The sequence below is a fragment of the Monodelphis domestica genome, chromosome 5 (genome assembly GCF_027887165.1).
Source record: "Monodelphis domestica isolate mMonDom1 chromosome 5, mMonDom1.pri, whole genome shotgun sequence".
NCBI lineage: Eukaryota > Metazoa > Chordata > Mammalia > Didelphimorphia > Didelphidae > Monodelphis > Monodelphis domestica.
In genome coordinates, this window is record NC_077231.1 from 292704116 (window position 1) to 292723238 (window position 19123).

At 38.3% G+C, this 19123-nt stretch overlaps 1 protein-coding gene across 7 annotated transcripts in view; it reads right to left on the reverse strand.

Annotated features, from left to right (window-relative positions):
* The window catches only part of EFHB (EF-hand domain family member B), a 107605-nt gene that overhangs the window by 63241 nt on the left and 25241 nt on the right, over window positions 1-19123 (reverse strand). For all 7 annotated transcript variants that reach the window (XR_008912478.1, XR_473577.3, XR_473576.3 and 4 more), the window contains exons 7-12: window positions 18018-18101; window positions 16315-16382; window positions 14270-14424; window positions 9972-10179; window positions 8619-8834; window positions 4830-5011 (exon numbers count right to left, since the gene is read on the reverse strand). Coding sequence is in view for 4 of the 7 variants with exons in the window: in XM_056800309.1 (XP_056656287.1) it covers window positions 4830-5011; window positions 8619-8834; window positions 9972-10179; window positions 14270-14424; window positions 16315-16382; window positions 18018-18101 (913 nt within the window). In the remaining 3 variants the exon portion in view is untranslated. The remainder of the gene's footprint in view (window positions 1-4829; window positions 5012-8618; window positions 8835-9971; window positions 10180-14269; window positions 14425-16314; window positions 16383-18017; window positions 18102-19123) is intronic.

The following is a 19123-nucleotide window of genomic DNA, read 5'->3' on the forward strand; positions in this document are numbered from 1 at the left end:
CACCATCCATCTCATCCTCTGCCATCTCCTTCTCCTTCTGTCTTCAATCTTTCCCAACATCAGAGTCTTTCCAGTGAGTCTTGTCTTCTCATTATGTGGTCAAAGTTCAGCTTCAGGATTTGATCTTCCAGTGAATAATCTGAATTTATTTCATTAAGTATTGATTTATTTTACCTCCATAGTATCCAAAGGACTCTCAAAAGCCTTCTCCAGCTCTACATTTTGGAAGTGTTGATTCTGCAGTGCTCGGCTTTCCTTATCATCCAGCCCTCACCACCATACATTGCTAGGTCACACTGGTCAAAATAACAAAGTCTTTCAAAAAATGTATTCTATGTGCCAAGCTTCTTTTAGGACTTTCTCTCTCATCGATGGCAATCCATTCTAAAGTTTTCTATTTTTCATGTGCCAGCCTATCACTGTTGACACATTCTATGGAAATAAAATGGATTTGTACTTCAATCTCAGCTTTCCTTATCTTTTAAGGGGTGGATGTGGTACAATGAGGAAGAATTGGATTTAGAAACAGAGAACTCAGGTTCTAATTCTGATTTGCCAACCTTGGACAATCCATGTAACCTCAATATTGTCCCTTATTTATAAAGAGTAAAGATTCTCTTCCAAATCCATATGAATGCTCCTAATTATAAAATGGAAGGCTATTAGGTTATAGGAATTTTAGACATTACAAGCAGATGATATAATTGTTGTTTTAAAGATTCTCCTTGGAGTCATATTGGGTCTATTGGGATGTCACTTAAGGTAAATCTGATTAATTACTTTCAGAATAGATTGGAAAGGTTTCAGAAAGAGTGACCCATGGTCTTTTTCCTCTAGGCCAGAGATAGCTCGCACTAAGTTTCACTAACGTTCTGAGAGGCCCATTTCTGGGATATCCATGGGATTGAAGGAACCTGGATTCTTTTCCTTAACATGGATCTGTCAACAGAAAGTCTCCCTTCCCTCTCTTCCTATCCTGAGGAAACATGAACCTTCTTACTAGCTATCTTAAATATAACTTCATTCCTATCTCTTCCCCTCCAACCCCATCCTCTGAACTTATTAGGATTTCTAAATCTTACTTTACACTTGAAAATTATTTTAGTTATTATTTAACGCTAATAATAAATAGAATAATTTCCATATGTATAATTTTAATCTATAATAAATAAAATAATGAAATTATAGATATGAAGACTACAAAGAATAATGACAGTATATACGAGTTGTTGCATGAATGAAATAAATACATGTAGGAAAAAAAGGAAAACACTCATGAAATCAATCATTGTGATCAGTTTGATCCCAGTGATGTGCTCGTTTTGCTAATGCTGGTATTCGCAACTGATAAAGGCTGAGTAACAACTTGACCACTGTGGTTACCAACTGCACCAAACTTGCTATTTGCCATCAGATTTCAAACCTTATTTTGAATATAAATTTAATTATGTTTTAAGGGAATGTCCCGAATGTCTTCTCCTTTCTTTTTTAGTCTTCATTACAAAGAATAAATATTAGTGAGAATAAAGAGATATATTTGGAAATGAGTAATATCAAAACTAAATAAGTCAATATGAAATTTTTACTTTATGTTTAATGATTTTCCCAGTATAGTTCTATATACTGGGGCTCTTCTTACTGGATGACCTAGACTACATCCCCATGTTCCCTATGTTATTTATCTTTCAAATTATGAAATATCCAGATGAATGGCAATTCTGCTTTGATACCAATCACACTTCAAAATCAAAAGATATGTGATTGAGACTGCAGTTCGACCCCTGGTCTACCTTAGGAAATGATTTTGAGTTGCTGAACCCTTACACATTTAGTCTTGTAGAGGGCAGCTAGGTGGCTCAGTGGATTGAGAGCCAGGCCTAGAGATGGGAGGTCCTAGGTTCAAATCTGGTCTCAGACAACTTTCTAAGCTGAGTGACCCTGGGCAAGTCACTTAACCCCCACTGCCTAGCTCTTACTGTTCTTCTGCCTTGGAACCAACACACAATATTGGTTCTAAGATGGATGGTAAGAGTTAAAAAAAAAAATTAGTCCCTGATGGCCTCTGAACTGAGCCAGGCTGGTCCTTAGATGGAAAGGCATCATCAACTCTGTATTCCAAGCCTTTCCACCCTTGTAGAAATTGCCAGAGTATATTCCACTGGCCCAGCCCTGAGGAACCCATTGTCACCTCCACCGTTCCATGGAAAAGCATCATGGCGCACCTCAAGCAGAGGAACAGAGATTTCCTGGGACAAGAATGTAAACTTGTAAATTGTTGCTGCATTGCAGCTGGCTAAAAGCCCTAAGGAATAGGGCTTCCACACTGGAGAGAAAGCTTATAAATATAATGGATGTAGAAAGGTCTTTTGGTGGAGAAATGTCCTTGCACAACATAAAATATTCACAGTGGCGAGAAACCTAATAAATGTAATGACTGCGGAAAGGCTTTTAGCTGGACAAGTCATCTTCTTGATCATCGTAAAGTTCACCCTGGCCATAAGCATTACGAATGTTATCACTGTAGAAAAGACTATGTACAAATGTCATCTTATTGGTCACCAGAGAGCTCACACTGGAGAGAAACCTTATAAATGCAATGACCATGGAAAGATCATTAGCCAGAAAAGTAATCTAGTTCAACTTCAGAGAACTCACACCACGGAGACCTCTTATAAGTATGATGGCTGTGGAAAGGTCAATAGGCACAAAACTATGTGAATGTGATGACTGAGTAAATATTATTCCCTTTATTCTTTCTTAGTAGAAAGAGGAACCTTTGAAATAGGACAGATTTCATTTCTTTTAAAAGTATCAACACACTTTGTCCTAAGAACACATTTCCTTGTTTTTAAGTTTTCTACTTTTAATGAAAGTCACTAAATGAGCCTTTTAATATAACAAAGAATAAAAATGTTTTATATTGAAAATGTAAGAATGTCCCAAAATGTAACTTTTATTAATAAAAGGTGGAATATCCAAATTATTCTTAAAAAATACTTTGCCCAAAATGTCACATTCCTCTTCACCAACCTAACTCCCACAAGCAGAAAGAGTCTGAGCGGAAGAGAGCTGTTAAGACCACACATCACCCATGGGGATACACCCCAGTACCCCAACGAGGTAGCCACTCGGATCTTGAAGTTGCACCATACTACCTTGGGCAGAAATACCTATTCAACTAGCCATGGAGCCCCAGGTAAATTATGGAGTCTCTCTGTGCCATGGTTTCATAATCCATAAAACAGGGATAACTTCCCCCTTCCCCTTAGGGTTATTGGGAGGAAATTACTCCCTGGAGAACGGCGTTGCTTTCAAAACTGGCCAAGAAAGAGATCACACAAAGGAAAGAGCAAAGTTATTCCTCTCTTATCCAATCTGAAACTCCAAAGATGCCAGAGAAAGAGTCCTTAAGGAGAGGAATGTCTGCTCTTCTTTCTGTCTTTTTATTTTCCAGATTGTGCAGTGTTGGAAGAAGCAGAGAGCCAGGTTTAGAGATGGAAGGTCCTGGGTTCAAACCTGACCTCGAGCACTTCCTACCTGTATTATATGGCCCTGAGAAAGTCACTTAAGCCCCTCTTGCCTAGCCCTTTTAACCTCTTCTTTGAAATCAATGCAGTGTTAAAGTAAGGGTTGAACAAAAAAGAAAATAAACAAAAAAGAAAGATCATAGAACTCTGATCAACGCAATGACCTACCTAATCACAGCTTCAGAGAACTAACTATAAAGGGTGTCTCTTGCCTATAGCAGTGACCAACAAGTGTAGAATGTGGCCAACATTCTTCATAAATTGCTGGCGTGCTTGTTTGTTTTTACCTGATTGAACAATTCTCCTACAAGGCAGATGCAGTGTCCCCGGAAAGTGGTGATTTTTTTAAAGCTTCAACAAAACACTTTAAAAAAAAAGTGGAAGGAGGGAATGGCTAGATGGCTTGTTAGATAAAAAAAAAAGAAGAAGAAGAAGTGGAAGGGTCAGCTGGGTAGCACAGTGGATAGAGCACCAGGCCTGATTACTAAACCTGGATTGCCTAGCCCTTGCTATGTTTGTCTTATAATTGATACTAAAAAGGTAAGGTTTTTGGTTGTTTTTTTTTTTAACTGGATAAAAACGTTGAGCTCCATGGTGAATATGTGAGGAGAAAGAAATGTTTCCTGTCATAAGGTCAATTTGGTGTTTTTTTGTTTGTTTTTTAAAAAACCTTCACCTTCTAAGGCAGAAGAGCAGTAAGAACTAGGCAATGGGGGTTAAGTGACTTATCCAGGATCACACAACTAGGAAGTGTCTGAGTCCATATTTGAACCCAGGACCTCCCATCTCTAGACCTGGCTCTCCATCTACTGGGCCACCCAGCTGTCCCCTCAAAAGGTCAGCTTGACAAATTTGTGAATTTCTCTCTGTCAGATAACAAGAACCACATGGACACTATCCGTGACGTTGGACTTACCCATCAGTCTTATTGAAAGGACAGATGAACTATCTATGAAATGAAACCACATGCTGTTGTATCAGAAAGACCACGGCTGGATCTAGGGATCTAAGAGCTTTTCTTTCTCTTTCTGTTTTGTTTTGTTTTTACTTTTTTTTAGTTATCTTATTTAAGATACATTTTAGCTAAAAGCATGTACAAATGACTTGTAGATCCATACACATCCATTCCACATTTTTTTCTCCAACTGGGCAAAACCTTCATAACCAAATCAGTGATACTCTGCTTCAGATGTTCTGGTTAATTTTGGAGCAGAAGGTCTCAAACTTAGGGATTTTATAAACCTAAAAAGGAAGCTACATAGTGTTAATATTTACTTGATACTTTGAAGTCATATACTGTACCTCATCTTTTGATCTAGCCTTAAAGAAGTCTCTTTCAAACACTCCTTTTTCACTGAAGACAGATGGGTATAGCAATGAATAAGCATCGCCTGAATCACCATAATTGTTTCTATCACTGATGCGACGAAAACGAGGAGCACAGATGTCAGAACGAATTGTTGGGACACCACACATGGGGATACCTATAGAAAAAATTAATGAGAAAAAGAGACAAAGGTTCTTAAAATAGTAGGAAAAAAGCTAAGATCACAAGATGATAATATGTGAGTGGGGATCATTTAAATTATAATGGAAGAAGTTATGTGGAAGAATAGTACAGATTTCTTGGTCAAAAAGGAAAAAATGAATAATGAGTTTACAAAACAAATAACAAACTTGGCAAACAAGTACAATATCTTAATGATGGGGAACTTCAACTATCTGGACATATGATGGAGTGCTATCTACTCAAAGCAGAGTAGCTTATAATTTCTTGATTTGTCTTAATCTCATTCTTTTTTTTTACTTTATTTTTTAAGAATCCTTAGGACCTTCTGATTTAGAAACCAATACTGTGTATTGGTTGTAAGACAGAAGAATGCTAAGGGGTAGGCAATGGGAGGGAAGTGACTTGCCCAAGGTCACACAGCTAAAGAAGTGTTTGAGAACACATTTGAACCTAGGATTTCTCATCTCTAGGTTTGGCTCTCAATCCACTGAGCCACCCAGCTGTCCCTCATTTCATTCTTTAAGGGAAAAAAAAAGGAAACCAAAGGAAGAACAACTTTTTCATACATGATGACAAAGATGCTAATGAAGCAAAAATTCTAGCACAATCCTCCCATCTAATCTAATCTGTATCTAACCAAGAATCATTATCACTGACAACTGGTCAACCTTGGAAGCAAAAGTAAGTGGCAACTGTGGGAGAAAGAGACCCTAAGAGTTTGGGGTAGATAAGAAAGGAACCTTCTTGCCATAGGAGGATACATTCTATATTTTGAAAGAATAAATTTTGGGGAAGATTTTTCAGAGAAAGGATTGGTAGGATAATATAGCCTTAAGTTCCATAGGACATCCTAGCTCTAGAGAAGCTACAAAATACTCAGATGAAGACAAAAAAAGAAGGAACTGCATAAAGAGAGCAGGGTAAATAGAAAAATATCTCATTGGCTATGCTGGCAACCTCTTAGTGCCCCTATCAACTATCAAAGTCTTTAAGTTGAAGAGCAGGTAGAAATCTACCCTGGTGAGGCATATTTCCTGATTGAGAATTCCCTCTACTAATGAAATCATAAGCCTTACCACCATGAACAAGGAATTTGTCAAAAACAAGGGAGACCTGCAAAGTTGAAGAAAATGCTCCATTTGCCCCCTCCAGACAGATTTTCTTCAACTTTGCAGGTCTCCCTTGTTTTTGGCAAATTTCTTGTTCACACCACCACCACCACCCAAGAAAAAAAAAAACCTATTTCACTGGCCAATATAGATTTTTTAAAGTATATTTTTAAAATTGAAGTAAAGACAGCTAAGGCTGTAAACAATGGAATAATACAATCTTTGAGAGAGTAGTGTCAGGAGAAGTGCAGGTCAAAATGAGTTAGGGTTGGTGATAAACTAAAGACAAGAAGGGCAATTTTCAATGAAATCTGAGGATGTCAGAAGATGACTGAAGGGGATGGGGTGCCCCAAAAGTAACGGATGGTGGAAAGAGAAGAGAGGCTGGTAAATGGTATAGCAGAAAGCTAGACAGAATCTTCTGTCAAAGGATCTGGGTTTGAATCCTTGCACTGCTGCCTTCTTACTTGTGTGACTTGGGCCCCAGGTTCTTTACCTGTAAAATGGGAGGAGTAGAGTGGATCACCTTTAAGGTCCCTTTCAGGTCAAAATCTATAAACTATTCAACTCCTATTTTACTTGTATTGTTTCTGCTAAGGACTAGGAAGGACAATGAAAATGGTTAGCAGAGTTGGCACTAAAGATAAATGAAGAGATGATGAGAACACTTCTCTGTTCTCCAAAAGTCCCAGGCATCAGATCTATGTGAGCTTCATCCCAGAGTCTGGAAAGAACTTTTTAAAGTGATTACTGTGACACAATCAATGATCTTGATGGGATTTTTTTTCCAAGGGAGGAATTTCACCATCTCTTGTGTTATCTTTGTGCACTAGATGGAGATGTGGAGTCCAGATAGTAGTATAGTCAAATGGCTATGAAACTTGTAGAGGAAAGAGGAATGCCCTGGCATGACTGAATCTGAACATAAGTAGTTTGCCTGAAAGCCTCCATCACACAATGAAAATGAAGGATGGTGAACTCTGAAGATGTGATCCTGAGACCTCCCTGTCCACCAGAGGAGCTTCCCTGATGTCTAATCCCATCCTGCATCCTGACTCAGCAGCAAACCTCCAATGAACAGCCTGGACCGAAGAATCCTTCCCTTCCCCCGGCTTTTTTCTGGGGTCTGTTCCCCATCGCAGCCTTCTCCTTTTCCTAGCCTGTGCTTTCCCCAGGCATGGAAAGTCCTAGTTACCATTCTATGGATCTTCAAATATTAAGTATATTAATTTCATCCTAATCTGGATAGATTTAAGCTGAAGCACAGATCTGCTCCTTGTTCTTTACTCCTCGGTGGCTAGATGAGGACTTCTCCTGTCTAGGGATATGCATACATACACATACACACACATATGTGGCCATTTCAACACATTTTTGTGATAGCAAACATAGTGAGGACCATATGAAAGTCATAAAATCTTATTTAGGACATAACAAACAGCAAATATAAGGAACTCAGAAAAACAAAGAAATAATAATAATAGCTAGCAACCAAGTAACAATTTAAGGTTTACAAAAAAGAACATGCTAATGTATTCAATAACAATGACTGAGACAGATGCTCTTATTACCCCCATTTCCCAGATAATTAAACTGAGATGCAAAGAGGTCAAACAACTTGCCTAGAGCCACACAGCCACTAAAGATCTGGGACAACATTGGAACCCAAGGCTTCTTATGCTCTATCTACTGTTTCACTTGTTTATGTGGAGGGGAACTCACAGCTTCCTAAGATATCCGGTTCCACCTCTGGCTAGCTCTTAAATCAAACTTAAATTTACCTTTTCCCAACTCCTCTTCCTCCTTCCCACCTCCAATGCCACTATAATGGGGTATATGAACCAACAGAGAGAAGCAAACCAAGCCAGAAGCTCAAACTCTCCAAAGACTGCAACAATATAATTTTGAGGGCACCAGAACGAAGCCAAACTCCAAGCAATCATAAAGACCAATCTTGGGTCCAAAGTTGAGGAAATGCCCCTTTGTCCTATCAGGAAAGAACTGGTAAAGGACTATGAGTGTGTCATATTGCATATACTTCCAATTGTCAGCACTGTCAGCTGGCTTTTGAATGACTCATCATGAGTGACATATCTGTAAATTACTCTGATGTAATGAACAAAAGGAAAAAGAGAAGGAGGGAGGGAAGGAGGAGAGGGAGGAGGAGAGATTGAGGAAGGAGGAAGAGATGGAAAAAGGAGGAAGCTGAGATGCCACACATCTGGGAAGGAATATAAGAAGTCACTTAATCCTCCCCTTGCTGGAGTGATGTAGACTCTATTTAAAGAATTCTGGGATGGATGAGTATCCTAAGGAACTGATTGCAGTGGAAATTAAATTTTTGTGAAATGTTCATTGTGTTTAACTCTTGTTTTACCATTGTTTCTTTCAGTCTAGCTAAAATACAAAGAATGTTTTCTTGATGTCTCCACATGTTTCTCGGTTCTTTAAAAAAAAAAGTCTAATACTCACACATTGGAGAAATGCCTCCTACAACTGAATTAATCTGAGAAGAAGATGTTTTATAATCAGCAAATACTTTATCTGTTGGTCGTGAGAGAGTGTGAGGGCTCTTCATTTCACTTCCAGGTTCTTCTTTTACAATATCTTCCGGATTGATCAAAGGATTAGACTTGTCCCCTCCAGTAGCAATAGTGAGACATGGAGGATTTTCAGATACTTTTTTCCCTTTAAGAAATTAGCAAAAAAATATATACTGTGATCAGCACCAAGCACTTCCTGCTACCATAAACATAGAGTTGCATGATAAGCTTTCCTACTTATTGCCAAAGTCAGTAAGTCATTATTTATTAAGGCTTACTGTGTGCCAGGCACTGTGCTAATCTCTGACAAAAACATAGTCCCTGCCCTGAAACAGCTTACATCTTTATTTTTCTTGGGCTTTTTGGTTTTGTTTTTGAGACTGACTCTAACTTACCAGGATGGAAGTACAATGACTTCTCATGAGCAAATCCCAGTACTGGCCATCACAGAAGCTTTAGCTGGCTCCATTTTGCCAACTTGACCCATGTGCCTCCCCTAAGGCATCTTGGTAGCCCTCCAATCCTGAGCCATACTCAGTGTGGACACCCAATCAGCATAGCCCTCTATAGCTCCGAACTGCCAAACTCAAGTGATCCACCAACCCCAGCCTCCCCAGCAGCAGGAACTATGGCTGTGACCCATCACTCCTGGCTAAGTCCACTTTAATGACAACATGTAAATAACTTGGTACACATACATACAAGACATATACTGAGCAAAAATGAATAATATGGAAATAGGTATCAAGTGACAACATGTGTTTAACATAATGGAATTGCTTGTCAGTTCTAGGAGCAGGGAGGGAAGATGGGAGGGAAAGAGAATAAATGATGTAAATGTGGAAAAATATTTTTAATTTTTTTTATTTAAAAGACATATACTAAGTAGAGAGAAAGTAACCTCAGAAGGGAAGGCATGAGGCATGGGTTACTAGGATAGACCTCTTCTAGAAGGCATAACCTCCCCATCTTTGCCCAGGGTAGAACTCAGGGGCTACTATCCCTATCCCTATCGTATCACTGATCAACCCTGGGAGCTTTAATCTGCCTTGTTTCCAACCTTCTCTAGGGAACCAAAGGGCCCTCTGTTCCCAGGGGCTCACCACCCTGATGCTGTACTTAATGAAGACACCCAATTGACATAGCCCTCTTTAGTCCAGAGCTCTGGAGCTCAAAAGATGGACTAGACTCAGCCCTGTTAGAAATGGGGAGCACAGGCTCTCACCAACAAGCCAAGGTATACATATATTCATATGTCCAAACTATTTTAAAAATCACATACCTTTCTTAAGGATCTTTTCTTCAAATTCTTGAATGGGCATTTTGCCTTTCCAGTTCAGAAAATTGGTAAATTCTAGATAGTTAATCCTGCCATCCTCATCCAGATCACAGTAATCAAATAGTTCATCCAGGAGCATCTGGTCTAGTTGCAGGTTCATCTGGAAGCAGGCTCTCTGGAACTCTGGTTTGTCTATGAACCCATCTCCATTCTGTTAGAAGTAAGGATGAAGGGGGGAAAAAATAAAGATTGAAGGACAAAAGTGATGTAAGTCAATCTACTGAGCTACCCAGCTGCCCTCCCTGGGCAAGTCTCTTAACCCCCATTGCCAACCCTTTTTGTTCTCCTGCCTTGGAACCAATAGACAGTATTTATTCTAATCCAGAAGGTCAGAGTTTAAAAAACAAACAAACATTTTTTAATCTCCTACTGAACCATGTGCCAGAAACTAGGCTAGATACAAAGACAAAATGAAACAGTCCCTGCCCTCCAGAAGCTTACATTCAAATGGGGAGGAAGAACATCCATCCAGATAAGGCAACCCAAAATAACTCAAGGGGAAAAAAGAACACATCTAGGGGGAAAGAACACATCTGGGGGGAAAGAACACATCTAGGGGGAAAGAACACATCTGGGGGGAAAGAACACATCTAGGGGAAAAGAAAGACTTCCCAAGGAAGTGACACCTGAGTGGAGCCTTGGAAGAATATAAATATTCTAAAGTAGAAATTCCAAATCTTATGCAAGTGTCCTAAACCCCTTTGGATGTCTGTGGAAGCCTACCAAGCCCTTTTCAGAGTCAAGCATTTGTATGTCCAAAATGAAAGAGGATTACCAAGGAAACCCATTATATTGCAATGTCTTTATCAAAATTCTTATTTTGAGAAAAGTAAATGCACTGATCCCAGGTTAAAAAGCCCTGCTCTAAAGGGCAAGGAAGGAGAGTATTCATAGCATAGAGATGGCCCAGAGAGACAAAAGCCAGAGTACAGCTTTGCCACTCCCTAGGATCATGGACAAATCACTTCCCCTTCTCTCATCCTCAGTTTCCCCTTCTGTAAAATGAGATCACCACATCTGTTCTCCTGCCTGTTCTTTTTCAGATGACCTCAACAATCCCTTCACCTCTGTATCTATGACCAAGAAAATCATGAATGACTGCAATGATTGTGTCTATAGCTAAATAAACATTACTTAGCCAGGTTTTAGATATATCAGAATCACCACTTAGAATGGCAAGATATACAAAGTAGGTATTAAAAGACAACTAATAAAAAAGAGCCAGAAATTAAATAGATGGAGAAACTCCAGCCAAGGAATAGACATTCTTATTATGTCCCAATGTGCTTTGATGACCTGGTGATTATGGGTTGGGTTAGCTAGCTGAAAGGAACAAAAACTCAAAGGAAGACAACTAGATGAAGAGGGAAAAAAAAAGGCATCAAATTCTTTTTCTGTGTAGTCATTGTCTATGCCCAGTGAAATGCCCTAAGTAACATGACAAAAAGAAGTTATGTATGTAAGCAGATGTTTTCTGTTTGGGATCTGGGCTCTAACTTTATAACATTAAAGGAGTCCAAAACTATTCTGCAGCGATCTAGGTGATTTTAACCTCTCTTAAAAACTAAACAAGGGGACACAGCTACAACCCCAGGAACGGGAACCACTTGCCATAATAGCAAATGCTTTGTCATTGAAAGCCCTGCATAACCTAGAATCCTCCTATTCCTCCAGTCTTCACTCCCCAAAATAAAACTCTTTAATCCAATGATATTGGCTTCCTGGCTGCTCCATGAATAACATACTCCATCTCTTGACTCCAGGTATTTTATCTGGCTCCCAAGCCTGGAATCCTCTCACTCCTCCATTCAGACTACTGATTTCCCTAGCTTCCTTTAAGTCCCCACTAAAATCCAACTTTCTTCAGGAACCCTTCCTAACTCCTCTTAATTCCAGTGTTTCCCCTCATTTAATTATTTCCTATTTATTTGAATATAGCTTGCTTTGTATACATTGTTTTAGGTGTTCTTCTTTATTAGTTCCTTGAAGACAGAGATTGTCTTTAGTCTCTTTTTTGTATCTATCCTCCAGTACCTAGAACATAGACTCTCAATAAATGTTTATTGATTGATAAGAGAAATATAAATAGTAATTAATAAATGTGCACACTATCATTTCCATCAGAGTTTTACATTTCATCAATTCCCATATATATTTTTTCTGAATTAATCTTTGAAATTGAGCTAGATTTGAATAAGGAAAAAAATGTCCTTCTTTCGGGTGACATATCCAATTTTAGTTTGTTGCTAATTTTCAAAATAGCCAGCATCTAGTCTGTAATTTTATGTGCTCAAAATCACATATAAAATGTTTTGTGTCAGGCAAGATTCTATGCAAGCAAATTGGGTAGTTAGATATTCTCTAACCACTAATTTGTGAGAGAGTGGAGTTGTGCTTATAAAGATATTCTTATAAAATCAGTTCCATTTAAATAATATGTATTAAACTATTCCTAGAAAACAGGCACATTAATGTACAATTGGCGAAACCATGAATTGATCCAACCATTTTCAAAAGCAATTATGCCTCAAAAGTTGCTAAGATATCTATTTACTTTGACCCAGCAATATCACTACTAGCCCTATAACCCAAAGAGGTCAAAAAAGAGGCAAATGAACCAAATGCACAAATACTTATAAAAGTTCTTTTTACAGTGGAAAAGAACAGAAAGGTATTGGGTCATCCATTAATTGGAGGAGAACTAAACAAATTATAGTAAATGTCTGTAATAAAATACTAATTGCAACCTAAGAAATAACGGAGAAACCTGGAAAGACTTGAATGAACTAATGAACAGAGAAGTGAGAGAGAAAAACAAAACAATTAGAATAACAGCATTGTAGAGGCAAACAACTAGGAAAGACTTAAGGTCTCTGATTAATTCAATGACCAAAAATAGCAGTATATACAGTGCTTTATAGCTTGAAGGCCAATGATAAAGGATGCCATCCACCTCCTCTCAGACAGACAATAGATTCAAGATCTCATTCTGAGATACACATTTTTGGATGTGGCCAAAGCAAAATATTTGACTGTGTGTATTTGCACCAGGGATTTTTGCTTTGTTTTTTGTTGAGGTTGTGGTTGTCTTCTAATGGATGGGTGGAAGAGAAATTCTTGTTCATCAAAAAGAAAATAAGGTAATTTTAAAAATAAAACTATTGCTTTTTCATTCCAGTAGAGGTATATAGCCAGAGACCTCGAAAGGAAACAAAAAGGGCTGCAATAAAACAGGTAGTGGAAAATTTAAGATGATAATAAAAATAAGAAAAACAAATTTAAGCATTATATTCAACATTTGAAGGCAAGTGGGATGTCATTTTTACTTTTAGGAGAAATTGGAATTCTCTTCATATCAAGCACTGCAATATCGATCATCCCGGGTAAAAACAATGCATAAATCATTTTGTTTCTCTTTTTCCTCCCACCTTCAAATTGAATGACTAGTAGAATCTTAACTAAGAATGCTGATGCCTGAGGGAAAAAAAACTAATCAGGGAAAGAGCCTCCCTAGGATGTAGGGAAGACTTGAGTTCCAACACATATAGACATGGGAAATGAGAAGGTTAAACTAGAGAACTCTGCAGTCCCCTAAAGTTCATAATTCCATTTCATCCAGCCCAACTGTTTAACTGAAAATGAATTTTATTGCAGTAGAGAACTCATGGCAGAAACACTCTCTATAATTCACATAGGCACTTGTCTTATAGCCTGAGTCTCAAGTAATTCCCATCCATGAAAGGTCCCATAAGCCCAACATGCATTCCCATCAGGAAAAGACACGGTTTGTACCCCAGAAGCTGTAACCTTGTACTCCTTCCCCATGGCTGAGTCCCCAACCAGCACCAAGGATGACTGATAAGAAGAGAGACAGCAAACAAAAGGCACCAAAGGAGGTGATGGCAGAATCCAGGAGAAGAACCACAAAATCCTGTGGATGGTAGCACACAACTTCCCCCAGATGTCAGCAAAACCTGATGCAAAGCCCTAATCATCCCCGCCTCAATCATGGCTCTAATAATTAGTCAATCTCCAGAGTTTGGGATGAAGTCTTTTGGCCCAAGTCATGTAGTTTCTCCTCCACATTGCTTGAGTGCATCAGTAATTCTTTACCTCCCTATCTAGACCTACTCACACATTTTCTGGTTAAAAAAAAAAATCTATTTTACAGAATTCTTTGTGTTATCTCCACAAGATCGATTTGTTTGGAAAAACCAATAATGTGCTATTGCACCACTGACCCTGTCGAAATGCCTGAATGCTAACAGCAAAGAATCAAAGTTGTGGTAGTTCACTTTCTTCAGCTGCTGCCGGACAGCTGAAAGGACAGCCCACTCTCGATCTTTGCCACGACGGTACTCGCTTGGTAATCGGTTGTAGATTAAGTCAGCAGCCCCTGTTGGGAACCAAATAATAGCATCTTCTTGTCTTTGTGCTATGTACATAGAATATTGTAAAAAATTTTCATCCTCCCCCCCAAAAAAAATTTAATCCCATTTTCAATTACACAGTTGGGCTAAATGGAACAGAATTGTGGACTTTAGAGGACCGTAGAAGGCTCTAGTCTGACCTCATTTTCCAAGGTGGTGCCTAAAGCCCAAAGAAGCTATGGTTTGGCCAGGGTTGGCAGAATCAAAACTTGAATCCAGGCTCTCTAACTCCAAATGAAGCATTGTTTCCCCTGTGCCAAGAAGTCTTACACTGACAAATTATTTAATGTGTAAAGTAGAATTAATTCCCCAAAAGTCCCCCATTTTTAGTGAATGGGCTGATCATCTGTCTCCTGAAAGAAAGCTTTTTCTTTTCAATACTGAGAAGGTTCCTACTCATTCATTTGGATGATTAAGGAAGTATCTCATGTTTCCATTAATCAAATTAGTAGGTTCGAACCACTGATTGGCCAATTTGTGGTCAGAGCTAATTGTTGAATTATCTAATTTGCCATCATTTTGATGTATTTAAGAGCACCTAGAAGGGCAGAAACCCTCAGTTAAAGAAACAAACCATCAGGGTGAAAACAGAATTGTCAGTAAGGCATGGATTCGCCGCGAGCTGAAGAGACGGCATATCATAGTTCAAACCCAGCAAATTCCTCTTGATGTGATGAAATATAATTTCAAGCCTAATAAAACTCAGCATTTGTTTTCTTAAGGCACTCAGTATACAGGGTGTTTAGTGGACTAAGTGGAGAATGTGCGGATTGAAGAGTACTTGGAGGGGAGTAAGGCACAAGGAGGCTGGAAAGGTAGGAAGGCATCAGGTTCAGAAGGGATTGGAATGACAAACAGGATTTTATATTTCATTCCAGAGGTGATGCAAAGCCAACTCCTGAATGGAGTGAGAGTGACAGACATGGTCAGAGCTGGTCTTTACAAAGATCTCTTTGAAAGTTGAGTGGAGGATGAGCTGGAGGGGAGATTTAAGGTAGGGTTATAGCAGAACCTACCTAGTCCTGCCCATCCTGTTCTGTCCTAGTCCTCCATCCAATCCACTACAGGGCATCCACCCAACGTGCCAGGGGATTTCTTCACATCTTCTGTGGCATCTTGAGGATGGCCAGCAGACCAGACGAGCCATCCACTCTCCCCCTACCACCATCCTTTTGTTTTGAACACACACATTCTCCACATGTTCAACTTGACAGTCCCAGCATAAGGTACTAACTGTAATAATCTCCTAACTGTAGATCTTCACTCATTTCGACCTCCTGACTTCCCAGGCTTCTTTCTAGTGTCAGCCAAAATCCCAGCTTTCCAGGTTATCCTGAATGCTGGTGTCTTCCCTCTGCCAATCAACTCCCATTTATTCTATATATTCCTCATTGCATCCCCCAATAGATTGTGAGCTCCTTGAGAGCAAGAGCTATCTTTTACCTTTATTAAGTATCTGATCTATGCCAGGCACTGTGCTAGGGGAAGCAGATAACAACAAGAAAAAAATGCATGATTACATTTTCTCTTTTGGTTATATAAAGAGGTCGTATTTGTGTAATAAAATCCAATTTTTTCAATTTTAAAGGAATACACTGACCAAGGAATAAAGTTCCTTGGATATAATATATTCAATCTTCAATAATAATAAATAATTCAATATTTATTGAAATAAATAATAATAAAATTTAATCTTCAAATAAAATGACACAAAATGAATATCTTTTCTTCCCTTCGTTTTGTTTCAGTAACAAAAACACAACTTTATGGGGGGGAGTGAATGTAAGACTTGTAAAAGAAAGCAATATTTAATTGCATTCTATGGCTATTTACACTTTGGAAGAAAAAATATTTACCATAGTCTTCTGGTTCCAGTAATATCCCAAAGGTGTGGTCTGGTGGGACAGTCATTGTTTCTGCAATGCTATCATTGAAAACAAATGCTATCATTAAAATATTCATTGCATAGTAGCCCCAGAATTTTAAATATTTCCCTCCATATATTATTAGGTGAAGGATGAAGGAAAATGTGGGCAAGACACTCAAAGGGGAGTCTCTGTCTCTATTGAGAGGAAGGAATCCTCAAACCAATACATTAAGAATTCCAATAAGGGGGAAGAAAATGGAAATGGCAATAGTAATATTTTGAGAAATTTTATTTAAATCTCATCATTTGGTTGAACTAGGAGGTGCTGATGAAAAAGACGTTGATCTTGTAATTTATCAAAAAGAGATGATATATGTAAAGTGCCTTACAGACTATAGCCCTTAGTACAAGTATGAGCTATTACTATTCTTCTCCTCATTCTTCTCATTTAGTACCATGGAATTTATTTGTTCTTTTCTTTAAAAAAACCTCCTGGGGTAGATTCCCCTATCTTGCTATTATTTTTTCATGGTGAACATAGAATTCTTTTCCTTTTTCTAGTTTAAGGTAAAGAAAGTTATACTAAATACTGTCCCAGGGTCATGAACAAAGCAGGTAAAAAGAATAAAATAATACTTCCCAAAATTATGTAAAATGGCGTTTTACAGTTTATAAAGAACTTTACATATATCATCTCATTTGATAAATTGAAAGCTTGTCAAACACATCAGCTGTTTCTTTCTTTTAATAGCACGTCTCTTCTACTTAAACTGCAACCAAATAATTAAGTAAATCTACCTAAACTGAAACTTGTCCTCACATGCCCCTGGCTGTAATTAAGGGTGAGTAGCATAGTATACCAGATTTTAAAAACCAGAAATTCCAAATAGAAACCATTTCACATAGAACTGAGAAAGATCAATGTATTTGGGGGCCATGGAGATAAAGTTTTTGTTTTTGTTTTTCAGTTTGGTTTGGTTTGGTTTGAAACTAGCCTTCCCTATCTCTTTCTGGCAGGAAATGCAATCAATAACTACTCATAGGTCTAACTCATGAGCATCTTTGGAAACTTTGAAAGACCTGCTCTAATTCTGATCTAGGCTACTCTACCTCTCCTTAGGTAACTCATAACCCCCTCCCCCCCCCAAGGACTTGCCATATGGGTGGTGAACTGAGGACACTTGACCAGCTTTTAGCTACTGGAGTTCAAAAATGCAACACAAAAGCAACCCACCAGGTTCAGTCTTCCAAGTACCACGGAGTATTATTGCCTATGCCTGGCTGCAAGATGACTTCTTAAGGAATATAAACCATCCCTTTTGGAGCCATCAAAGAATTAAAATGTTGCCCAGGGCTGGGTAGCTCAGTGGATTGAGAATCAGGACTAGAGATGGGAGGTCCTAGGTTCAAATCTGACCTCAGATACTTCCCAGCTGTGGGACCCTGGGCAAGTCACTTAACTCCCATTGCCTAGCCCTTACCACTCTTCTGCCTTGGAGCCAATACACAGTATTGATTCCAAGACGGAAGGTAAGGATTTTAAAAAAAAAATGTTGCCCAGGGTCAAAAATTTAAAGAATTCTTCTTTAATTTAACAGAAAGCTATATATAAAAAGAAAATCAGGCTGAGCATGGTATTTTTCTAAAATAGTGAACAAAATCTATCAGTTGTAAGCTTTATCTTTAACTTACGGATCCCAGGGTTTTCCAAGTTGGTGCTGATGCTTTTCTTTGAAATCATTGACTCTTTTAGAAATTATTTTACTGCCCTTCTTCCTGTAAAATTAGGGGGAAAATCAGATATTCCTGTTACCAAAGTCTTTTTAACCTCCAACTATGCATATGGTAAAGAGTATAGTAGTACATTTTGGACATAAGAGAGAGAACCTATTTCAAAAGTAACACCATATCAAAAAGAAAATATTATTTGTTCATTTTAGGATTGTCTGATATCTGGTGGAATATCGTGCTAAACTATGACATAATTACTAAATAGAATAACCTTGTTTTATTATTAGATTTTTTTTTAACGCATCGGATATTTGAAGCTAGAGTTTGCTTAAAAAGAAAATGTGTGCATTTCCAGTCCTATACAGATATTGCCAAGCTGAATGAGTTTCTAGGGAAGAGTGACACTCTGTGGAGAAAGAAAAGAATAGACCAAAATTATAAATTATTTCCATTTTTTTATTTCTTCTTCTCCTTCCTAATCTTTGGGTTCTCCATAGTTTTTCTGAGTTCTCACATACAACAGCATCATAGAATCTTAGATTGAGATGGGTCCTCAAGGATAACCTATTCCAAAATTCATTTCTGTCTAAGAATTCCTCTGCTATATCCCTTGGAAGTATTCTTCTGGATTCTGAACAAAGACCTCCAAGGATAAGGGAACCCATTCTTTCCCAGGGAAATTCATTTCTCTTCGGGAAAGCTCTTGATGCTATACAATGTTTCTTTACTACCAAGCCTAAATCTGCCTCTACAATTTGTTCTTTAAGCTCTATTCCCTGTAGTTCAGCAGAGTAAATCTAACCCCCCTTCCCTATCATAGCTTTTCAAACATTTGAAGACAGATAGCTCACCTCTACCCCCTGAGCATCCCCAGTTTCTTCAAAGAAGCTTTGTATGTTCTCCAAGTCTTTTGCCAGTCTGACCTCTATCTTTTGAATACATTCTAACCTGTTTTTATCCTTCTTCCTAAAATATGGCTAGCAGAATTTAACCCAGTACCTCAGATGTGTTCTGCTGAGATGGTATATAAGGAGGGACTAGAAATGTAGCCTCTTTCATTTTTGCAT